We start from the raw sequence: 14,343 nt of genomic DNA, 5'->3' as shown, positions 1-14,343 counted from the left end.
TTAGCAATGTTCCTGAGATGGAAGATGGAAGAGCGAACAAGGGAACTGACATGAGAATCCAGGGTGAGAGCTGGGTCAAAGGTCACGCCAAGATTCCTGACAGAAGGTTCGGTGTGAGAAGCAAGCTGACCAAGAGAGTCTCTGACTTTGGGAACCAGCTTGTCTGGGGCACAGATGAGGATCTCAGTCTTCTCTTCATTCAGCTGTAGAAAGCTCCCAGCCATCCAGGTTTTGATAGAGTCTAAGCAGGTGTGTAACATCTGCAGCTTAGACATCTCATGGGGCTTAAAGGAGATGTACAGTTGGATGTCATCTGCATAAAGATGGTAGGAGATTCCTTTGAAGGAGCTCAGGATGTGCTGAAGAGGAAGCAGATAGAGGAGGAAGAGCAGAGGCCCCAGCACAGAACCTTGTGGGACACCATGGGTAAGAGAGGTGGTGGAGGACCTAAACTTGGAGACAGCCACAGAAAAGGAGCACTCAGAAAGATAAGAGGAGAAACACTCCAGAGCAGTTCCTGATAGGCCTACCCAGTCTCTCAGCATCTCCAGTAGCAGGTGATGGTCAACAGTGTCAAAGGCTGCAGTCAGGTCCAGCAAGACCAGAACAGTCCCCTGCATCACTTTGAGTCAGAAGGTCATTAGAGACCCTAAGAAGAGCTGTTTCAGTAGAATGAGCTCCACGAAAACCTGACTGTAAGCAATCATAGATGCCATGTTCATCAAGAGCAGCTGTGAGTTGTTTAGCCACAACCTTTTCCAAGATCTTGGAGATGAACGGAAGTTTAGAGATGGGCCTGAAGCTGCTATGGAGAGAGGGGTCAAGAGTCTGACTTCTTAGGTTTTTTGAAGACATTTCGCTTCTCATCTGAGGAGTTTTGTCAATTCTGACTGGATTCTTCCTCTTCTTCATTAGGGTAAGCAGTCTGGATGCCCAAATGGCACATTGCTGCCACATTAACCCACCACAACTGATATGGCACAACCCTCCCCACATAACTAAACACGAATCACCCCACCCCGTGCTTCCACAGAACCGCCCATCACACCCCCCCCCCCCCACACACACACACACACCACTGAACACACGCAACCCTAAGGAGCCTAACCCCACACTCATCCCCCCACCCCATCACACTTCACCATGGGCGCCCAGCGATCTGCAGCAGCCCAGGACCTCCCTACTCTCTGCCAACATGCAGCACCCCAAACCTCCTCGAGGGACATGACACTAAAACCCAGAAAAGCCTCTGCAGCTGCCATCACCTCACGAGCCACATCAGATTTATTAGACGCCACGTGTCTTACCCTCCACAAGGCCTTAACCAGAAATGCAAAAAACTTCCTCTTATCCCTCACAACCACCACGCCCGCCCCTACATCCCCACCAACAGTTTATGGAAGCACAGAAAAAGTCTCTGGACCCAACTCACCACCACCCTGAACCCCCACACGATGCACAGCCTCAGCATATGACACCGTATGCTCAGCCTGAAACTTACCCATCTCCATCGCCTTCCTATAGGCCACACAACCCTGATAAGCCTCTTGATGGTTCCCACCGCAGTTTCAACAGTGGAGCGCAATAGCACAAAGTTCATCCTCATGGTCACCCCCACACCTCTGACACCACACCCCCACCACACATGCACCGGTCACATGTCCAAAGCCCTAGCACCTAAAGCATCTCAAAAGAGGCTCTTCATATGCCCTTACCAGGAAGGTAAGAAAGCCCAACTTTACACTAGCAGGGAGCTCCACTTCATCAAAAGTAAGTCACAGAGGAGTGGAACCTCTCGCGTCAAACCCTAGATGCCGAACAGCCACCACCGCCACCCCACTCAGGGACTCAACCACCTCCATCTCAGAAACGTTGTTAGAAACGCTGTACACCACCCCATTTGCCAAAGTACCAGACTGCGACTCAGTAACCACCACCCCCACCCCTAGAAACTTATCAAGCCTCAGCGCCCTGTGGCACTGGGTCTTAGTCCGGCATACCACCACTAATAGCCCACCAAACACAACATTTGCATCCAGTACATCCCCTATTGCCTCCTTCAGCTCCCTGGACACCGTTAACGGGTTAGAAGTAGCAAAACACACCCCATCTACCGCTCTGATGCGGACCACAAAGCCACCCTCCCCAACCTTGTGCTGCTTCAACTGAGCATCCAAGTCACTGTACGACGTGTCACCGCTGCCCCCCACAGTCCCTCTTAGAAGCACCCGTCCCAGAGGATGCCCACCCACTAGAATTTTCAGAGCTGGTTATCTATATAGTAGAGTTGTGACAGTCCTATGGTCTTCCAACTTGCCGACATGGTTCAACTCTACAGCCAGAGGCTGGACCAGCTGGGTGTTAAGGCTTCTTTTGTCAACTCCACCAGACTGAAAGAAAAACTGCTGGCAGAAATACCTGAGCTACCGTAGAAGCAAACTAGCAGAGTGGAGATGTTCTCCTGGCATTCCAGAAAGATGTGGGTCTGGTCTTGTCTGACAGTGAAGCTATTATCCTTAGCAAAGTGGCTAAGTTCTTACGAAGAGATATGCTGGACCACAAGACCTCATTTGATGGGACCTTCCAGGAGCGGTGTAATGAATAGGCCATTCCACCCAGTCTTCTTCGGTTTGTGGGCATGGTTGAACACAGAGCTGACATCAAAAGGACTGAAAGTCTTAACCCTCCCACTGTCTTTATGGGTGACCCCGCAAAGAAAGTTGACCATTGAGCAGGATTGATGGTTTATCCCTTGAGGTCCACGTGGCAGGGGTGAGGTGGTTCTCACTCCTCACCCCCTGCCACATGGAACCAAGGGATATATTAAACATAATGTTATACTGGTGACACCTGTGCTGTGGACATTAACCTTCTATACATACCATACCGTACCAAGTTTATTTATATAGCACATTTAAACACGGCAAGAGAGCCGACCAAAGTGCTGAACAAAAACACACAATAAAAACAATCAAAAATAAAAACTCAATCGATTAAAATCGAGTAATTCAAATCAAAAAGAAAAGGAGAAAGAGAATAAGTTAGACTGAATTAAAAGCCAACAAATAAAAGTGAGTTTTTAACAAGACTTAAAAAGGGAAAGAGAGAAAGAGAGTCTGATCAGGAGGGGCAAGTGGTTCCAGAGCTTCGGTGCACAAACTGAAAAGGTGCGCTCCCCGCGGGATTTACAGGGGGAGCTAGGGACATGTGGGAGGTGCTGGTCGGCTGATCAGAGGGATCTTGTAGGGACATAAGGGTGAATGAGCTCAGACAGGTAGCAAGGTGCTAAGTTATTGAGGGATTTGAACACAAAAACCAGGATCTTAAACTCTATCTGGAGATGGATGGGGAGCCAATGGAGATTTGCTAAAACCGGTGTGATGTGTTCTTGCTGCCTGGTGCCAGTCAAGAATCGAGCTGCTGCGTTCTGCACAAGCTGAAGGAGAGCGAGAGTGGAGGAGGAAATACCATATAGCACTGAGTTAGAGTGGTTGAGACGGGAAGTAATGAAGGCATGGACAAATGAATGGAGATGACGCCTTTTTAAAATGGGCTTAACTTTAGAGAGACATCTCAGGTGGTAAAAACAGGTCTTAACTACCTGGTTGACATGAATGTCCATTTTTAGTTTAGCATCCATCACAACCCCTAAGTTTGTGACACGGGTTTTCAACCCACTTGTGATAAATGGAAGGGTCAGTTGGGGACTTTGAGAAGTCTTAGGGGTGAAAATGAGAGCCTCTGTCTTGGCATCGTTCAGCATAAGAAAGACATCATAAATGTTTGGCTGTAATTATTCTGTGTTTTAGGTGTCCTCCTTAACTTAGTAAACAAAGGCAGCTGTGAGCAGTGTTGCTTCTGGAGACGCACATTTCTTCCTACTCTCTCACTGAGACTGCTGTGTAGTGATGGGATTTATGACTCTTTCATGGGAGCCGTTCATTAGTCGGTTGTTTACCTCAAAGAGCCGTTCAAAATACTCGCTCCTTTGAATGAAGCGAAGCCAAGAGAGCGGGGTGGGGGGTGTATTAAGAGCAATGTGTTCCTCCGGTGTCCGGAGCACGGTGGTTGGGTAGCGTTCCTCTAACGTCCGTCACAGCGGTGGATGGGGGTTGAGCGGGTGCGCTTTACCGACTTCCAGGGAGGTTTGTTACCGGAAGACAAGATGAACAGCTCTCTACAGGGACTCGGCTCTCAACGTTCACTTTGAAAACCCATTCAAAAGATTTGATTCGTTCGTGAATGTCACATCACTACTGCTTTGTGCTCCTCACAGGAGTCTGTCCTCGCTCTGCCACGGCTGGAGCGGTGGTTCTGACCTGCAGTGAGAGATGTTTACTCCACTGAATCCAGGCTGATAATAAATGTGAATGTGGGAACCCCCACTGGCTGATTCTACCTGCCAATCAGAAGTTCCCTCTATAGGTAGGCATGAACTTCAGCCAGCCAATTAGTTGATATTGCGTGTGTTGGGTAAATCTTGCATGAAGTGGATTGCCAAAGAGCAGGTCTAAAAAAAAGAAAAATGGTCAACTGAGCACAGAAAACACAGATTACTCAGATGTGAACACAATTCACTTATCAGGGCTAGGCCTGCGCGACCCAGATGTGAAAGCCCTATATATGGTGAGACTTGTGGCTCGAGGCCTATACGTGTAAAGTAGGGCCTATCTACAAGCACCAGGTATTTGGGCCTCCAGGGGTCTAGCCAAGCTCAACGTGAAAGAGTTTTGCTATGCCACTTGCTGTTTATGCCCTCATTGGCACACCCATCTGCTGGAAGACTGGTTGAAATTTAATGTATTGAATGTTTTGAGTTAAAGAACAGATGAGGTTGGGGCCCCAGGCTGGCCAAACCCAAGCATCATAAACTGGCTCTATGGATGTAGAGATGTCAGTTTGCTGACAGAAAAAAAGCCAAAACTGATGTGAGGTCAAGCAATACCAACCAGACCCAGTTGGTTTATGAATAACTTGTAGACATGGGCTGAACTCTCTCATACTCTGTGTTGCTGCCCCTTGGCATCCAAAAGAAATAAGGAGGAGAGCTTTGACGGGTGCAACTTTTTATTTTCGTCAGGCTGTAGATGCACACATCTCATTCCCAGAATCGCACCGAGCACCTGGTGTCAATCACTGTGCAAACACCGTGAAAACTGAAAATACATAATTTACAAACAAATTAAAGACAATCGCTGACAAACATCAGGAGCAACAAAACAGAAAAGAACAAATACCTTGCTCCTCTTGCCATGGGGTGCAATCAAAGTAATGTCACACAGAGGCTTGGCACAGCAAGACCATAGACTAAACGTACAAGCATTTGTTAGGGCGACACATTCTTATTTAATCAATTTTTGTCAAAATACCCGCACTTACGTGGAAGTTTGGTTTGCTGCAACACGCCAAGCCAGATGGAATGCCAACGCCATGTCCACATCCGGGTTAACGCCCACTTATATGCAACTGAATGAGTGACGTTGACAATCCACCTGCTCACAGCCATTTACACTCTGGAGTTATGCACAGGATGAGGAACCTTGCAAATGTGGAAATTCTCACAAATCAAGAGCCTTAGTTTGGGAGTTTTCCCCTGTGAGTGAGCAGGAGTGTTGACTATCTACAGCTTCAATGCTTGTTCCTGGACTTTAATGTGAGTTGTTTGATGACTGGTCAAAGAGATCAGGATATATATATATATATATTAAATAAAGGAATTAAGGGTGTTTTCACTGGAGTACACAAATCAATGCATGGTATAGAGTTACCGAGTTATACAGTCTTTGAAAACAGACAGAAGTTTAGAGGACATGCATTGACCATGGAAATGTAGAGCTGCCAGGGCAATGGAGAGCTGTCTTATGCTTATTATAAAGCCATTGTGCCATTTTATTTTTTGTTAATCCTTTAAAGTGCGGAAATAATTTTTCACAAAATAAATCATTTGATATAATCAATGTTTAAACCTATGGTTGAAAAACAAGGCAAGGGTAATGTTTTTACTTGTGGGGATAAATAATTTTAGGGGTTGTGTAAAATGTCTGAACCATCTGGTTAGAACTTTTCCAGAAGGACCAGGCATGGATTTCTGTATTTGTATTGTCACATTTGTTCGCAAAGTGTCTAGATCTAATAAAACAAAACTAACCAACAAAACTCTGATAAATCAGACAACCTGTGCCAAAGTTGTTTGACAAAATGCAAATTTAGTCTTTCCAGTTTTAACTCAACAAGGAGGTGATGCAAGCTTGGGTTGTTGGAAAATAAATTATGTTTTACTATTATTAAAACACTTTGTGATTACAGATGCAGATTTAACTGATGTATATATTTTTATTTACATCCTCTCCTCCACACCCGCTTCCACCACCAGCAGCACCACCACCGTCACTTCGCAGCCTTTTCTGCTCGACACTATCTTCATCCTAACTCCGTTGGAAAGGAGGCTGAAATGACGGATGCAGCCATGGAGGCGACACCCGGGGACAGCGCATTTGCATCGGAAGAGGCGCTTTGAGTTTACGGAGCGAAGCCGATGCGTGTGTCTCCCTCGTCTTTACCTTCGCCGATCCCTTCCTCCTGCTCCTCCGCTGGCAGAAATTTATAAAGAACAAAAAATCCGACGAGGGAGGGAGGGGGTTGATGTACGCCGAGGCTGAAATCGAGAGGCGAACCCAGGGAAAGAGGAGCAATTTCTACTCGGGACTTTCCCCCTCTTAGTACCCCAAAAGGAGGGGGAAAAGTCGCAATATTAGAAACGAAAAGGAATGAGCTTCTAGGGGCGTGAAAACGTCTGCAATTGTGGAGACTTTATATATTTTTATTTCGAAAAAATATGGCCGAGAACGTTCTGGACTCTGGCCCGCCTTCAGCAAAGAGGCCTAAACTCTCCTCTCCGGCACTTTCTGCCTCCGCTAGCGATGGTAAGTTTTGGTTTATTTTATCATTTGTAACGGAAATATTCGTTAACATTATCCTTTTTTAGTGACTTGTTTGCATAACAGAGGCCAAAGACCCGGGTTTGTTCTTCTGTTTTTGTCGTGGCTTGCTAATTTTAGCGTGTGTGTGTCGGACGTGAGGAAGGGATGTTAGCTCACATGCTAACAGCCATTTTAGCCGGTGTTGTGCCGAAATGAGCTCCCCTGCCGCGAAACGCACCACCATTAAGGGAAGTTGACTTGTTTTCAATTTTAACAAGTTAAAAGTGACAAATTTATATATGGTTTTCAGTTCATTTGACGACTAGATAAAAGAAAGATGTAGCTTAATGATGCAGTTTGTGTGCTTTTAAGTTAAATTGATGTTAGGATTCGCCTCTTTCTGACCAGGAAGGAATTTCAGCCACTAAATTTACACTATCTTCGAAACTTGCAAAAATACCGATACTTATAGAAACATTTTGCTACTCTCCACGGGATGGGTTAATTGCCATACTGAAACATTGACTAACACACATCCATATATCAAAATACGACCCGTAAATAATTTAATTGAGCAACATACTAAATTGATTGTTTCTTTTGACTTTCTTCTTCAGACTTCCACTTAAGTAATTAATCAAACTACCATCAAATGCGTTTGCCTACAACGATGTGCCATTTTTAGCACAACACCTGAGATAGCTGCTAGCCACAAGGCTAACCGAGTCCACAACTGTCCGTTCCTAATGACCACTTTATTCGGACTGATTGTGAGCTCAGTGTTCATGTGCCTTATTCTGAAGTCTTTGTTGTCTTATAGTTATATCACACTGTTAGTCATTTTCTAACAAAGCCGCGAATTGTGAGATTTCTAGGCTAGCGTCGTCTTAGAGGATCTTGTTTTCCAAACTAACTCGTTGATAATGTTAGCGAAAACAGAGGGTACTAATAAACATTTAGGCTAGTCTATCTTCAGGCCCAGTGTTTTAAGTCGTTATTGAACTTATTTTTCTCGATATAGTATAGTTTAAAAAAGTAATAGTAGTTAATGGCGTAATGTATTGGCTATTACGGCCTAAGAAGAAAAACCGGAGCGTGGATAGCGTCGTGCCATAACAGACATTAGCCAGGGAGTCACGTTGACTAGATTCTCTGTCACATAAAATGTAATCATTTGTTGTCATCTTTACGATGATCGGCTTCGTCTTTGGTTGTCTAGCACTAATCTGTCATTGAATCGATGAAGAAATACTCCAGACGTCACACACGTTTTGTTACGTTGCATGATGTTTTGAGAGCGCTGCAGTGCTTTATAAGAAAAATCCTCCTCGTGTTGGGATGCCATTTATTCTTCCAAAGATTGTTGTTTTCTAAGCGTTAGGAGTGACGTTGACACAAGCTATTTAAACTTAAGTACAAATCTGAAAAGCATGCATCTAGCTGAATACAGACTCATGGTTTTTATTCTATCACTTGGTGATTCTAGCTGTGTCATAGTTAGAATAAGTGGTTAAAATGTGAGATGGGATTCAGTGAAGCATCAGCAAACAGTGAAAAGCAGCTAAATGTCCAAAACCTCTAAATAAGTCTTTCAGTCCATCTATTATGACCAAAACATTAATTTGAGTCACATGACTGTTTCTGCTGATCATTGATGTTATGGATGTTTTGATTACACTTGTGCACATTTTGTTTAACTTGATTTGATCAACTATTTTAATATTATTAATAATTTGTAGAAGTACGGGATGCTTTCACCTCTCCATTCCCCCATCAGGTTAAGCTGTGTGTAGTTGTTGTACCAGGCCACTAGCTTTGAAAGTCACTTCTAGTTTTGAGCTTGGTTGTTAAACTTGTCATCATGGGTGGGTTTTTTTCCATTACCTATTGTTGACAGTTGTGTACCCCTTCCTGGAGTATATCAGCTCAATATGGAATTGACTCTTTGGAAGTTTTGTCCTTCAGTTCAAATGATCTTCTTAAACTTTGTATTTATTCTTTTCAGATTTTGGTTCACTATTTGATTTGGAGCACGACCTCCCAGATGAGCTCATCAGCTCTAATGAACCAGGTCTGGTCAATGGTGGGGACCTCAACCAGTTGCACACCAGTTTGGGAGGAGGACCTGCAGGCTTGGGTGCAGGAGGTGGAAGTGGAGCAGTAGGAGGAATGGGGCTTGGACTTGGTCCTGGAGGGGGCCCCACAAGTATTGGTGGAGGCCAAGATGCAGTGGCTAAGCACAAACAACTGTCTGAGCTTTTACGAACGGGGCCAACCACATCTGGTCAACAGGGGCATCAAGGAGCCATGGGCAGCCCAGGAGGCCCCACAGCCATGGGGCAACATTTGGTGAACATGAAGGCCCCCTCAGGTCAAGGGCCCCAGCAGATGATGGGACAACAGCATCTTTCTCCTCAGCAGCAGGCCAACATGATGCAGCAACAACAGAGTGGAATGATGGCTAACAGGGGCATGATTGGTGTGCCGCAGAAAGGCAATAACGGACAGCAGCAGCCAGGGATGATTGGAAACCAGGTGATGAATGGTTCCCCCAGGATGGGCTTCGGTAATCAGGGGATGGCTGGTGGCAGCAACCTGTTGGCTGACACTCTACAGCAGCAAGGGGCAGGGGGGCAGGTTGGAGCCAGAGCCCAGCAGCATGGAGCCATGAACAAGGTAGGGACTCTCCTTATTAACATGATATTAAACATTGCAGGTGATCCCATTTATTTTTAGAAGGGGATAAATCTCATGCCAGACTGCAAATAGTTATTTTTTACATGATGATCATGTTAAAGCCAAAAAGATAGGACTTCTGCAGTCATAGAAAAATGAATTGGTCAGGCAGGTTTATATTCAACATGTGTGTCGGGGCCCCTTTGCTGTCCTACTAAATATTTTTAGTGCATTCTAATATTTTTCATGTCCTCAGCCTAGTGCCTTTATTAAACTATAACCTGTAGTTTAGAAGGGTAGAGACTGACCACGTTTAAGTGACTGATGGTCCTGTGAGTGACAGTAAGTGTCAGGTTGTCGCTGATTGAACGTGATATGGCTGAGATGAAAATTTGTCGCAATGCTGGGAACATTTGGAGTGTGCGGGAGCATGTCATGTGCTCATCTTAACACTCAAGAGTCCAATGATGCTTTGAAGTCTTGTCAGTGGGAGAGGCTGTTCTTATTGGCTGTTGAACGTAGTAGATAAATTGTGTAGTAAATTATTATGCAGGCAGCTGTTGGGTTTTTTCTATGCAATATGCTTAATACTATTAACTCAAAACACATTAAAGTTCATCAAACTGAGCTAAAACGATGATGAAAGGTAAAAGATCAAACTGAAAATGGCCCGAGGTTGTAATTTATTCACAAGTTTTAATAAATATTGCATTTATTCACCTATGAAATACTTTATTTAATCTTTTTTCTCCAAATTCCACTTTTTAATATTCAGAATAAATGTCATAAAATAAAATATTTTATTATGGGGGGAAGTTTTTAAGTTTGAGGAAAAAACAATTTCAGAAAAGTAAAATAGATTTGTGAGAACGGGACCTACACTTTATCCTACCACGCAAAGCTACGCCTTAATTTGCACACATTTGTAATAAGGCTGATTGCACAGGTTGATCCTGTCTTCTTTGCAGTGCTTTTTGTTGCTATTCATTTTCCAGACAGTCCAGTGGGTAGGATCACCGCTACTTGACTGTGATTAGTTGTATTAGAACCATGAAAACATTTAAATGAAATGCTGCAAAACGATTACCAGATGAGGTTGTCAAAAGTAGAATGAAGTGAGCAAAACAAGACAAGAGGTGATTTTAATGTGTGTAACCGACATGACAGAAGAATTTAATAACGTGGATGCTGTTTGCAGACTATTTCTAATTCCTGTTGGGAAGAGAACATCATGTCTCTTCAGTAAGAATTTTAAACCATTTTTTTAATGAAAAATGAACCAGGATTACTTGAGGTCATTTTGGGATCCCAGACTTGGGGTGTGTCCGAATCCACGGGAAGGATGCTTATGAGTATGGATCCTCGCCGGTCTAGCAAGGCCGGGTCCTTTAAGACCGCTAAAACCGGAAGTCAGCGGCTCTGACTTCGGACAGTCTAGCCTTCACCTCTACGGTGGCCCGTAGGTCCCGTCACAGCCGTGGCGGCAGCTACACGCAAAGGAAAAATGCTAAAGCTAGCGAAAATGGAGCGAGGAGCTACAGCAGCTTCACGTCCGTCAGCAGCGTTTGTTCACAACCGTTTTCAGGTAAAGTAACTTTGTTTATTCTAGAAGCTTTCAGGACTTACATGTTAACTTTAGATGGTTTCATGTAGGTTTTAAGCTACAGAATGAACTTGTTAAACGTACACAACACATTTCTACAGCGTATTATCATGTAGGTAATTAATATAAACCAAATGCATTATAATGTTGAATGTAGTAGGATGTTTTCTAATGTAAATTGGATCATAGGACTTATTTTGCATCAAATGGGGTAAATGCTTTAAAAAACAGGCTTTTTAATAAAATCGCATAGAAGTGTTTTCAATGTGCATTTGTTTATTCAACTTAAGCCTAATAATGATTAGATCTGTCTTAAAAATGTAAATTCTCTGTAGTTTTTATTTAACTATTCCCTGCTGCTTTTCTTTAAACTGAACAGAATCGGTGTACTGCAGGTTATGTTTTGTTTTACATTTTTCTATAAAAAAACAAACTCTTATTTAATCTATTACAGGTCAGCATGCACTGTGCTGCACATCTGCATCGGTGCTGGTGAAGTTGTGGGTTTGGAGGATGAGCGTGAGGAAGATGTGTGTGGAGGAGGTCAGTGGTGCTCTGTCCTGCAGGAGGTACCAGCAGACCACCACTATTGTTAACAGGCAAGTCATTCACAGAGATGTAACAGCCATCATCTGAGCCAGCCCAGCAGTCCCTGTAGATGGACGATGGAGTGGACTGTGAGAGGAAGCGTCCCAAAGCTCTCTCCGCAGACCGTCCTGTATGATGTTCCTCTGACCAGAAATGTCCAGCCACGGGTCTGCTCCAGCCCTCCATCCACGTCTGGATCCTCCTGCAGCAGATCCAGCTGCACTGTTAAAGACTTCCTGCTCACTCAGTTTAAATAAATGATCCAGGAAGAGTCACTCAGGTTAATCCTGCTTTAACCGTACAAAACTGGTCCATACTGAACATGTTCAAAAACATCTGTAATAATAAAACTGGTGATAAAATCAATGACCAGAAAGTTATTAGTATTTGTTTTAATAAATGTGTTCAAATATCAAACAGCTAAATAACATTAGCATGATGACAGTAGAAGGCCTCTCTCCCAGGATGACCAACAGGTGAAGCCTCTCCTGACCCTGGACACCTGCAGTCCTACAGAGAAAATCAGACCACAGGTGACAAAAAGGCAATAAACACATTTTTACATTTATCCACACGAGAAGATAAAAATTATATTCTTCACACAAACTTTTTACTTCATTAAAACGTGTCAGCTGTGTAAATCCCTGAATGTAAAACTACTTTTCACAGAAGAACTTCTGTGGTTGTGTGTAAACAGCTTCACTCTTCACCTCTAAGCTTAATAAAAACGCTTCTTTCCTCCGTTGTCCTTAAAAAAAATGACAAGTTTAATTCGCTACACACACACACACACACACACACACACACACACACACACACACACACACACACACACACACACACACACACGGGAATAACTGGGACCCGTGATACAAACTCGTTCTGGCTGATTTCTGCCTAAAATGTAATTTAAAAAACAAATATACAAACGAAAAATGTCTAAACTGAACCGCATTAAGCCTTTAAGGTTTCTATGGCAAATTTTTAACAAACTTACGTTTAAAACTTCGTAGCTCTCCCCATTTTCTCTGCCTGTTGAAAATCCACAGCCGGCGGGTAAAGCATGCTGGGATAGCCTTGTTCTGTGAGGATACAACAGACCCGTCCTCGAAATGTGGGCGGAGCGAGGACGCATTTGAGGACGTGAGAATGAGTATTCTTGGAATTTGGACAGTACTCGTCGCTGCGCTGTGACGTCATCGCACTCTTACAAGCATCCTTCCCGTGGATTGGGACACACCCTTGGTGTTTTATGACTCAAAGTGGGGTCCTGGCTCTGACTTTGGGAACCACCTGTACAGAGCACTGTTCTTGTAAAAGAAGACAAACTTTTGATCTAACTTGTTAAGGATCGTTGGCATTTTTTGAAATGTCAGCTAATTACATCTGGATCTCTTAAGGTTACAGGGAACAGCATATTGGACTGTTTGAAAATCAAATAATAAAAAGTTGAAAAGTCCCAGAAATATTTTAGAGACCCACATTAAACAGTGGTACTCACTCCTGTTTCTGGAGATTTGGTATACAGCATGTTTTCCTTGTTTCTCTACTCCAATACACCAAATTCAGTGGTTGAATCACCTGCAGTAACTCATAAAGCTCTTCAGAAGCTTGTTAATCACCTGCTGATTGAAATCAGGTGTGTTGAAGCAGTTAAAATACTGGCCCTCCAGGACCAGGAGTGAGTACCACAGCTTTAAAACCTGTATTATGAACATCGAGTATGAAGTAATAATAGGGCTGCAACAAACGATTATTTGGATAATCGATTAATCGGATGGGGTCTCGACACGATTAATCAGATTACATAGGGACATTTTTAAAAACTGCTAGGGAAACGTTATTTTTCTCCTTCCTTCACTTTATTAAACGCAACATTATTAGAAAACAGTTCAATAACAGAAAAACAACATGCCATCACCTAAATTGTCTTATAAGGTGTATAGACAGAGACCCTAAGCTACACCTATCTGTGACCTAAAATGCTTGGTCCAAGTTAAACAGCTTAAAGAGCAAGTCAACCCCTACCAGAGTCTTAACTCCACTCCCGCTTCATGTTTGAAAAATGCAACACATGCTGTTGCCTGGCAGACCGAGAGGGCGGAGCCGCTAACAAATACACACACACTCAGGCTCACGACAGCATTGTGACATCATAATGTACCAGTTTACATCATAGCATACTTCTTAGCCAATAGCGGTGGCAGATTTAAATTAAAATACAGTGCAGAGTTTTTACCTGACAACGGCACAACACTGCCAGTTTTAGGCAGAATATTTAAATTTTAACTAAGATGCACTGAAGTGCCAAATTATTGACGACACGTGTCTGCAGCACGATTAGACACTCGTTTATTTAGTTTATCAGCAAAAAAAAGTTTATTTGGGGGTGACTTGCTCTTTAAGGGCAATTCTCATCTGTTTTGTTTGATCTCATCTGTAGACATTTATTATAATTGGGGATGTCAAACAACTAATTTTTAAATGTAATCAAACATAGGCTGTGAATTAATCAAAATTAATCACTATTTCCAAAAATGACTGGAAAATACCAAA

General features: G+C 43.4%; 1 protein-coding gene across 4 annotated transcripts in view; it reads left to right on the top strand.

The window, feature by feature from the left end:
• The first annotated feature begins 6,697 nt into the window (after window positions 1–6,697).
• The window catches only part of ep300a (E1A binding protein p300 a), a 37,644-nt gene continuing 29,998 nt past the window's right edge, over window positions 6,698–14,343 (top strand). For all 4 annotated transcript variants that reach the window (XM_015963653.3, XM_070545517.1, XM_015963652.3 and 1 more), the window contains exons 1-2: window positions 6,698–6,923; window positions 8,926–9,596. In XM_015963653.3, the coding sequence (XP_015819139.1) occupies window positions 6,836–6,923; window positions 8,926–9,596 (759 nt within the window). In that variant the 5' untranslated portion in view covers window positions 6,698–6,835. The remainder of the gene's footprint in view (window positions 6,924–8,925; window positions 9,597–14,343) is intronic.

The sequence above is a fragment of the Nothobranchius furzeri genome, chromosome 16 (assembly GCF_043380555.1).
Source record: "Nothobranchius furzeri strain GRZ-AD chromosome 16, NfurGRZ-RIMD1, whole genome shotgun sequence".
In the NCBI taxonomy this organism is placed as follows: Eukaryota; Metazoa; Chordata; class Actinopteri; order Cyprinodontiformes; family Nothobranchiidae; genus Nothobranchius; species Nothobranchius furzeri.
Note: the sequence above shows the minus strand (reverse complement) of the source record. Positions and strands in the feature narration are given on the sequence as shown.